Below are 10,670 nucleotides of genomic sequence, written 5' to 3'. Positions count from 1 at the left end.
TCCCACAGCCTCTAGTTCATCCCAGCAGGTGGCTGGTTAGTCATGGACGAGGCCACGTTTTATCAGACGCTTTACAGTAAACCTCAGCCTTTTCCTGGCCTGTCACACCCCGGCAGCTGTGGATAAGTAAGTCAGTCAGCATCTGCGATATTGCGAGCGGTTGTTGCGTTTTACCGTAACCTTGAAGATCATCGTGCATCTTTGAGATTGTTTAACCGGATGACTCTGGCGACGTTGTAACGATGGGAACCGCCACCTGACTGCGGTATACATTGTAAAAGTGAAACCATGGCCACCGACGGCAGATTGCAAGGGAAAAACCAAGATTGAGTCTTAGTTTAACATTTCTCCTTTTTTTTTTTATCGCTTAAAGCGTGTGTTCCTCAATCACAAAGAGATTTTTAATTTATTTTAGGGTTGATGTAGAAAACACCTGATGTTTCCCAAGATCGTTTTACTGATAGTATTTCCAGGGTTCAGAAACTTCGAAAAGAAATAAACACTTTTAACACCCACCAACATAACTTTTACTTAGAAGAATTACTCATCTTTATCTTGAAGCCCCACCCCTCCATAGTCTGTGGAGGAGTCAGGGGGATATTCAGATCAACCGGGACTTGAAAAACAGGTATTAGTCGTTTCTGAAATGGGGAGATTTCTGGTCAGTGACTTGAATTCCAAGATAGTAGTAGCAGTAGTAGTAGGTTTATTATTATCCCAAAGGGAAACTTGGTTTGCAGACAGGTAAAAAGATAAAAGCATACAAGAAATACGTTAAGACACCGACAATGACCAATACACATAAGACACACAGGCAACACACAACAGTCAAGTCTGGAATTCAGTAGTGTGGAAAATTAAGCAAGGATATTGCCCGAGCTTGCTTCCCAAAAGAGCTGCTCCTCCATCCCTCCATCCCTCCACGTTTCTTTGTTCAATGTGAGGAGTCAAGGATTAATCGATGACGAATACTACCGGTGCTTCACTTGTAACCATCCCTTTAGAATAATAATAATGCTGCTAGTAACAATAACAATGACAATAATGGGTGGGGATTTACAGAACAAGATCCCCAAGATCGTTTTAGTGAGTGTTTCCAGGGTTCAGAAACTTAAATAAACACTTTTAACACCCACCAACATAACTTTTCCTTAGAAGAATTATTCAACTTTATCTTGAAGTTAAACTCAAGGTTTACAGTTACAAGTTGGATTGGACGTAAATGATTGGATCACAATAGTGTATCTGTATTCACTGTATAAATCATCATCAAAAAAAAAGCAGTAAAAATAGCAATCGTATCTGTATTTTCTACTGCTCTCCTGGGTAACGCACATTTTCAAATCTCTTGCAGTCAATCTGCAATGTTAGATCCTTTATTTAAAGTGTTCACCTTTTATAAAAAAAAATAAGAAATTGCACTGTGGATACATTTGTCCTTGATATGACTGCACTGTTTACAATTCCTTTGGCTTCTCCTCGTCAGCTCAACGTGGATAGCGCAAACGACAAGAGGCCCATCCGTCATGTATAAAGCCATGAGTCAACCTATCCAGACTGAAATATCCAAATTCCTGCAAAAAAAAAAGAAATGGAGCCTTTGCTCTTCTTCTCTTGCCATTAGGAGCAGCAACAAAGTGCACACATTCCAGATAGTGGAATTAATGACCTCAGATAGCTCACCAGCACTACTGTGAACCCTCCGTGATGGATGGCGCTGCTCTGACGGCGTGATATGAGGACGGTGTGCTGTGCTCATTAAGTGATATGGATAGATAACGGCGGGATTTTACATACCACAGCTTCTTTTCAAGTCTTACCAAATGTGCTTTCGCCAACCAGTGAACCGTTTTCTTGGAGGGGGTGGGCTTTAATTAAACAGGGCCTGCAAACAAACACGAAGTTCAAATAAGCAATGTTTGATTTATTGTATGAAGAGGGGAGGATATTGGACTGTAGCTTTGTGGGAGTCTATCTCTGTGTTGCTTTTTTTGTGTGCAAGAGCAGAAAATATGAGTGCAGTGATGACGGACCAGCTGTTTACAGTTGTCAATACTAGGCTCGCTTACAATAGGACAACAAAGTCTGACTACGAAGATGAATACATACGATGGAGGTCAACGCACTTCTGCTGTCCTCTGGGGGTGTACATTTAAGCGTTGATTTTGTGGAAAATTTACCAAAACAATGTGTGTGTCCACGTTGGATGTGAACACGTCTCATTCCATGTTTCCCCTGAAGGGAACACAAAGCAAACAAAAGCAAACATCAGGAGTTGGGTGAGCATGTAAATAGTTTAGCCATTGACTCCACCTAGGGAAGTTACTCAAGTGATGCATCCCGACAAGGTCACTGGCTGACGGATGAGTCCAACGAGGGGGATTTCTCAGAGGTTGCGAAGGTGAGAGGAACTGTGGGAACCAGACAATTAGTGGGTGAGAGGCAGGCAGCCATGTTGGAGGATAACCGTGAGATTGATTTACATGGATACTAACCATTTGGCAAAGGAGCGATACAAAAGAAGAGAAAGTTGGCTTGCTGACCCGAAAGAAACACCTGGGATTAGCTAACACACTTAACTCATAGCTGACACTCGATGTATAGCCATTCGTCTTTCAGCATGCTAAGCAGGCAATTTTCCAGCAGCTAAAGAAGTCCTCAGAGTAATTATTTTCAACAAAATAATGGCTGAATTGCCTTAATATGAACCTAGCACACATGTGACTAACGGTAATTATAATTGCACCTGTACAAACAGTCTCCAGAAGTATATTTATGTATATATATGTAAATACAAATATTGGGCTAGGGTTGTTTTCTACATTATTTTGTAATAACTTACGATATGCTAGATGAAATGGTGTATTTTGTTATTATACACTGAAATCCAATTAGTTGGATAAAATCCTACACATACCTTACCTTCCATTTTCTACATGGATTCTTGTAAGAACTCAAGTTTGACTTTCTGCCTAATAGTAGAATGGTCAGCAGTCTTTCCAAGAAATCTGGACACATACACTACCCAGTTACATCCTATCAGAGACTTACTATAAACACACTCTGCCGCCAACACATTCATGTGGCTAATGGGGAGACTACAGTGTCAGAGAAAGGCCGTTCTTTAAAATGATAGAAAACAGACTAGTAGCCAAATACATTACATTTGTGCCAGGTACAGTGTCATTGTAAGTGTATGCCTTATTTCTGTGTGAAGCTACGTGGTCTTTTGAATTGTGAATATTGTATCACATCAACTTTAATCTAGGACGAAACATTGTCTTACTTGCACCTTGAAGCATCAAAGTGCCCCCCAAAAACGATGTTTTGGACTTGAAACTTGTCAGGCACTTGACGCCAATGGTTTGTCAGCTAATGAAAACCTCAACATTACACAAGAAGACATACGGAGAAGTAGACATACATTCTTTGCAGTGACAGCTTACCAGGGCAGAGAGGGAGAGAGAGAGAGAGAGAGAGAGAGAGAGAGAGAGAGAGAGAGAGAAGGATAGAGAGATAAAGAAAGAGAGAGGGGGAGGGGAGAGAGGGAGAGAGATAGAGAGATCTTGTACCAGGCACTTGCCCTCCCGAACAGCATGACGCATTTGGTGAATGTTATGGTGAAACGCTGCTCCAACCATTTCCATCCACAACACTATGAGATGACCTTTGTACAGCTGAAAACTATACCACATGCTAAATGCTCCAAATGCAGTGGTAGCTGTCTTGTGCAATTTTAACACTTTCAAGGAATTACGATGAGACATCCCTGCCCGCCCGATAAACCAACCCAGTATCACGCCAGTTAGTTTGTGCTTGCTGTCACGAAAATGTATCTATTGAATCATGGGCATAAGGGTTGCAATGACAGCATAATAATTTGAGTGCTCTATTTGTGTCTTGTGTTCAGCTCGTTTTGACATTACAAACTGCCATTGTTCTATAATCAACTGTAACTTAAATCTTGTTGGAATTCAACCAGAAATCTATTGATTTGTGCATTTTAAGTATTGAGTTGTGGTAATTGTGTTAATCAGCTGATGTCTTGCTTTATTCAGTAAACACAAATAAAGTACACACTGCTGTAGACCACCACCTTCATGGCAAAATGCACCACTGATGGAGGAGCCCAAACTCCACGATGCAGGACAGCCTGCTTGACACTTTAACTGTTGTTGGTAACCTGAGTGGAAGGTTTTAGGGTGAACCAGAGGTCCACTTACACTCTTAACCTTACCCACCTCAATCACCCAGTGGCCTGCCACAGTCCCTATACACAGAATCTCTACTTGATAGATGGGTCGAGGAAGCCCCCATATCGGCAAACTATCAGTGAGTGGGAGTGTTGTTGTAGAAGCGTGTTCCCCTCTGATGCTTGTATTGTTCCAATTGGTGAGCTTTCTGGGGTCTGCCATGGTGGTCCATGTAAATCCATGTAATTCCATCAGATAACCTTTCCTGAATGACACCCTCACCCCTGTATCTCTCATCAAGCCCCTCAGAAGATCGATACCTGGATAAGAGAAAATGAATGAGTGAGTCATTAGGGTTGAGCAATTTTGGAAGTTGTACAATTAAGGAGGTCAACTGATCCTATCAAAGAAAAAGAGTTGTAAGTCTTAAAACAGTTTTAAGACCAAACTGGCCATAGGAAAACATTTCATATGGTATGTGAAATTACCTAACAACAAGACATATGCCATTTATTTTTTTTTATAAAAAGAAAGGGTGGGAAAGAAGCAAGATAGGTTTTTACAGTTCCTTGATTTTCATCAAGTACCACCCGAATGCCCACATGAAGTTTCTTAAAAGAGTTCTGCCACTTTAAGAGATTCACCCGGAAGTGCAAATACTACGCCGGCAATCTTTCCTTTACCCTGGGTAAGCAGTGGTGAGAGCGTGGATTTAAGCTAAGATCGCAAAATCATCCAGGATGAGCGTCCCAGCATTTATTGACATCACCGAGGAAGACCAGGTACGGCATTTGTGCATTACAAACGTAGTTTAATGTCTGCCTAAACTCGTAGACACGTTATATAGGCCTAAACAATAATTAGCATAATAGTTAGCTTAGCATGTTAGGCTACTAGCAAGAATGTACCACAGCAGTGTTACTAGCTACCAGATGCTACTCTTATCTATTGTGGTATAGCAGCATATTACACCAGTCAAAGCCCGCTATGGCACACCATCGCTAATCTCTTCATCGTGTTCTCTATTACCAACCCGTGAACCACGTAGACCGGCTGCCTTATATATAAAAAAAATGAATAAGAAGGACGTTGCCTGTTTTCATGTGTTCCCTTCTCTGGTGCATACAATAATTCCGCACGTCCTGTTGACAGGCCTCGGAACTCAGAGCCTACTTGAAGTCTAAAGGAGCCGAGATCTCTGAAGAGAACTCCACTGAAGGCGGACTCCATGTGGATCTGGCCCAGATCATCGAGGCGTGTGACGTCTGCCTCAAGGATGACGACAAAGGTGTTGTGGCACATACATTCAAATTAAATGTCACTTAATTAAAGTGTGGCTTATTAAACAATCCTAAGTGGAAGTATTAATGAAGACCTCCATGTGTACGTAACGTAACTATTTTTGTTCTCTATCACTCTGCAGAGGTGGAGAGTGTGATGAACAGTATCGTGTCGCTATTGTTGATCCTCGAGACAGAAAAGCAGGAGGCTCTTATTGAGAGTCTCTGTGAGAAGCTGGTGAAATTTCGTGAAGGAGAGAGACCCTCCCTAAGGATGCAGCTGTGAGTCCCATAACCATGTTTGTTTGAAGGCATTACACTAGGACGCATTTGGTAAAATTCTCTTAAACAGAAGTACCTTCAATAATAATCATATTTCTTTATTATTTTTCAGGCTAAGTAACTTGTTCCATGGCATGGATGAGACCACCCCAGTGAGGTACTCCGTCTTCTGTGGGCTCATCAAGGTGGCGGCATCTTGTAATGCCATTGCCTTCATCCCCACTGACCTGGACCAGGTAAGAATCTGTTACCATGCCAACAGAGAGCTATGGCTACAGGGCAACCTAACTTTGTCTATTCAAAGACACGTTTTCTCTTGACTAGAAAGGTTTTCTAGTCTGATTAAAAATTTTTCTCAATTGCAATGGAGCTCGATTGAACTGATATCAAAGGTAAGCTACGAATGGAAGATTTCATGAAATGTTTTGGTGATGTGTTTGTGTGCCTGTACAGGTTCGGAAGTGGATCATTGACTGGAACCTCAACACAGAGAAGAAGCACACACTCCTCAGGCTGGTGTATGAGGCATTGGTGGACTGTAAAAAAGGGTAAGTGTCGAATGATATCCGCCTGGCCCTGTGGGTGCATGTGCTCAAGAGGAGCCATTGATTGGCCCAGTTTTACATGACTGGTCTGGTTTGTGTTGTGTAACAGTGAGTCGGCAGCTAAGGTGATGGTGGAGTTGCTGGGAAGTTACACAGAAGACAATGCTTCACAAGCTCGTGTTGATGCCCACAGGTAAGGAGAAGGGCATTGCTTTTTTCCCCTCAATGCTCATCGAGAATCCTATGAATTACATGTTCATAAACGCATATCTACTTCTGCTTTCTCTTTCTATGACTATCCTTTTAGATGTATTGTCCGTGCTCTGAAAGACCCCAACACTTTCCTGTTCGACCATCTGCTGGCCCTTAAACCAGTCCGCTTTCTGGAGGGCGAGCTTATCCACGATGTGAGTATCAACATGGTAGCACTAGTTCTGCAATATATATTGCTTTAGTAGCTGTAAAATAAAAGTATCTATGTTTATTATTGATTTCTGTTGTTAGCTCTATTGTTTTCTGGTCTTGTACTCGATTTATGCATGCAATTCATAATTTAAGTCAAACTATAATTTAGATTGTAGCCCTCTTTAAAAATGAATTTGTTGAATGGTGATTCATTTGTTATACATTTTTGAAAATCTCTCCCATCTTCTTTCCTAGCTTTTAACCATCTTTGTGAGTGCAAAGCTTGCGGCATACGTTAAGTTTTATCAGAGCAACAAAGACTTCATTGACTCCCTTGGTGAGTAGCCTTGGCATAAGATAACAGATGCATGAATTCCTCATTCAAAGCCCATGCCTTTTATGAGTCTTTAATGACAGATTGAGGCTACTTTGAAATAATGCATTGCCTGACCGTTTGATTAGTTGCTAGTTCTGTATTACTTTTGTCAATAACACAGGACAAATGTAACTTCACAAACACTATTTGTGAACAGGTGCATTTCCAATAAAAAAAAATTGACTGCGGGCCTGGTGGATATAGCTGTTTATATCAGATTAGTATAGGAAATCTACATTTAGTGTTATGTGCAGTCCGAAATGTACTTGTAACTGGGAAAGTTTATACTTCGAATGATTGAGATGGTTTATGAACTGCTGCTTGGTGCTTCTTTTTTTTTTAAAGATTAGTCAACAGAATATATATATATAATTTTATCAGGATACATGTTCCATCACTCCTATTGTTGACAACATTTCTTTTCGACCAATGGCACAACATAATGATATTATGTAGCTCCACATGATAATAACAACATACTGAGACCATGAGATCCAACATGCACTGTTTACAGAGTAGGAATGCGTCTTGTCAGCAGCACAGTCTTTGTGTCCCAACGCTGCAGGCTGAGGGGTAATTACTGAAGTGTGTAGGGTGCCCACTAAAAACAGACGATGTGATGTAGTGTTTGTATTAATGAGTAGATTCCCTGACTGCGTGCTCCTGAATGGAGATCCAATTAACACAGGGGAAACTCCCAGAGTAAAGTGTAATTGAGCGTATCTGTGTTGTGGTTAATGATCCTTGTGTGTTGCTCCGCAGGCCTGTCCCACGAGCAGAACATGGCCAAGATGCGTCTGCTGACGTTCATGGGCATGGCGGTGGAATTCAAGGAGATCTCCTTTGACACCCTGCAGCAGGAGCTCCAGACGGACGCTGAGGATGTCGAGGCCTTCGTTATCGATGGTATTGGTCAATGCTACTTGTACTTATTGTTCTTCTGTGGTTCAATGCAACCGTAGAGCACAGACAATGTCAAGAAAAATAATTGACTTTGACATCTTCCCTGCCTTCTTCACAATATGTTGTATACTTTTGGGGTGATACTTAATCGTTGGCTTGAATGCTTCCTTGAATTCTTTAACCAGCCCTTCTCTGTCCATTTTCTTCCGACTCTGCAGCTGTCCGGACCAAGATGGTGTACTGCAAAATTGATCAGACCCAGCGAAAAGTTGTTGTGAGGTAAACCGAAGTCCAAGATTTGTTGTTTAGCTTGATAGTTTGGCTCCAGATTCAAAGCAACTGTAGTTCATTCAAAAATGGGTGTACTATATTTCCTCATAAACGTGTGCCATGGTTCTCGTGGCTGCTTTGTTGTTCAGAGTTATTTTCATCTGTATTCCCTCTCTGGTTTCCACCTCATCAGCCACAGCACTCATCGTACCTTTGGCAAGCAGCAATGGCAGCAGCTTCACGACAACCTGACCTCCTGGAAGGCTAACCTAGCCACCGTAAAGACCAGCCTGCAGACTCTCTCACCATCCGCTTGATTCACATCCCTTCACACAACTGCCCAGGTTACCATCTCGGCCTGCTATTCCCATTTATTCCTGAACTCTCAGGCGAATCTGATCACCATTTGTTTTATATTGACCCAAAAAATAAAAAATGATGGAGATCCCCTTTGGTTGCATTTCAATCATTTTATCTTGAACATGGTTGCGTATAGTTATAAAATAGCTTTGTTTTTTTAAATAAGTTATTTAGGTTGCGTTAGGAATGATTTTATCCTATACAAGTTACTGGATTTCCTGAATTAGTATTAAAATGTATATTTGTAAAAATTTGAACTAGTTATAAAGTATATTCTCAAATATAACTGAGAATTATATTTATTTCTCAAAGTTAGGTATAACTTTTCTCACGTCCGGAGGTATCTTTATGAAGTGCTGTTAGAGATATTTCAGGAGAGGTGGTCAGGGTTATGGCAGCTCCAGGGACACGCCCTTACGATGACCCCCTGTGAACTGAAGTTGCGATTGACGTTACCGTTGGTGTCATCATCCCCGGCGGATTCAGTGTCTCTCGAATGAGGACACGCCAAGTGGGTTGCGGTTGAGCTTCTTTTACTGTGAATCACCATGACTCAATCTTGTGACCTCCTTTTCATGACTGGCTGTGGTTAATATCCTAAACTCGTTTTAACCAGGAAGTGAAGTGTTGCATATCCCTTTAAAGTTTCCCTTAAACCTGGCCCCTGTCCAGAGGGATATCTGGTGATATATATGAACAGCATTAAGTGCTAGAGGAGTGTGGGAGAGGCTCGCTGGGCCTGGAAGTAAATCAGCACGGACCGACATAGCACTCAAGCATCGTTTCAGCAGGCTCGTACAATAAAAAAGACCAAACATTTGTTAGGGAATATTACTAAAAAGTATTAGTTTCCCTTTATTCAGGAGTACCAATAGGCCATAAAGCCATACTTTAAAATTTCTGTGGGAGTCAGACCATGGAAATAGGACAAAACTAAAAGGAATACTTGCTGTTATAATCAAGGCATCGAATGTACATTATTTTTTGCTGTGTGCACCTCAGGAAGAGGGGCACGAGTTTATACTTAAATTAGACTTTCTGAACAGAAGGTTATACAAGTCGAATGATAATTACATAACTCGGCCCAACCGTATCTGCTTGATTTCAATTTAGACAACTAATCTCCCAATTTTACAGGCACGGAAAAAAAGGGTTTTCCCCCCCAACACCCCCAAACAACTCCACTAGGCCATCTCCAGCCAGCCGAGTTGTTTGGTGATGTCATTACTCCCCCCCCCCCCCCCCCCCCCCCCCCCTCCCACTGAGTCTGCAGAATCTCAATGCTCACTCTTGTGCAGTAGGTCCACGAGGGAGCAGCATCTTATCAGGAAGAATAAATCACACAACACGTTCACCGGAGCACCACCTCATCACCAGCACCCGCCAGGTGGTGGAGCACCCGAAGGAGAAAACCGCCACGTCAAACACAAAGCCTTGCATTGAGAGGGGTCTCAATGTGTTTGATTGTCTATTCTTCTTCCGAACTTTTTTTTTTTTGCTATTTTGTGTCTTCCTTTTTTTGGTCACAGCAGAAGCATACTTGATGTGAGATCTGCCAGATGTGGCTGGTTTTATCTCTTCCTTATCAAAGTTGGATACAACTGGTTCCAAGTTGTTCTGTTGTGTAAAATATAATGTAATTGCGATTAAAATTCCAGGGGTGAGGCTAGATTTTCAACTGACCACTTACGCACAAACAGCTCAGATGATCCCACATCGACTGATTATGTTCACAAATGAATACCCAATCTTAGTAGTTTGGGCATTTTACTGCTTCAAAAATAATTTCACACAACATATCTTGCAGTAGTTTTGTAAATTCAATTTACCCTGCTTCTTTCCACCAACATTCTTCATGTTAAATCTGAGACAGACAATATCCAGACACTCAGCCACTGAGACAAGAGAGGGACTTCAGTGCATTTTAATGAATGCCGTAGACGTGATGCTTGAATGCATCTTATCCCTCCTCTCCATAAACACTGGCCCCAAACCTTAAACACAGATAAGTGTTTCAACATAGCCATCCAGCATTTCCAGATTTGTTTACTTTCAT

General features: G+C 41.6%; 1 protein-coding gene across 1 annotated transcript; it reads left to right on the top strand.

The window, feature by feature from the left end:
• The first annotated feature begins 4,845 nt into the window (after positions 1-4,845).
• eif3m (eukaryotic translation initiation factor 3, subunit M) lies at positions 4,846-8,703 on the top strand. The gene is made up of 11 exons (XM_079737283.1): positions 4,846-4,975; positions 5,346-5,481; positions 5,617-5,755; positions 5,868-5,991; positions 6,209-6,303; positions 6,410-6,493; positions 6,608-6,707; positions 6,961-7,042; positions 7,844-7,987; positions 8,203-8,263; positions 8,448-8,703. The coding sequence occupies exons 1-11, from the start codon at positions 4,934-4,936 to the stop codon at positions 8,569-8,571; spliced, it is 1,131 nt and encodes a 376-aa protein (XP_079593409.1). The 5' UTR covers positions 4,846-4,933; the 3' UTR covers positions 8,572-8,703.
• The last annotated feature ends 1,967 nt before the right edge of the window (positions 8,704-10,670 follow it).

The sequence above is a fragment of the Pollachius pollachius genome, assembly GCF_949987615.1.
Source record: "Pollachius pollachius genome assembly, chromosome: 5".
NCBI lineage: Eukaryota > Metazoa > Chordata > Actinopteri > Gadiformes > Gadidae > Pollachius > Pollachius pollachius.
The sequence above is the reverse complement of the archived record's forward strand: the minus strand, read 5'-3'. Positions and strand labels throughout refer to the sequence as shown.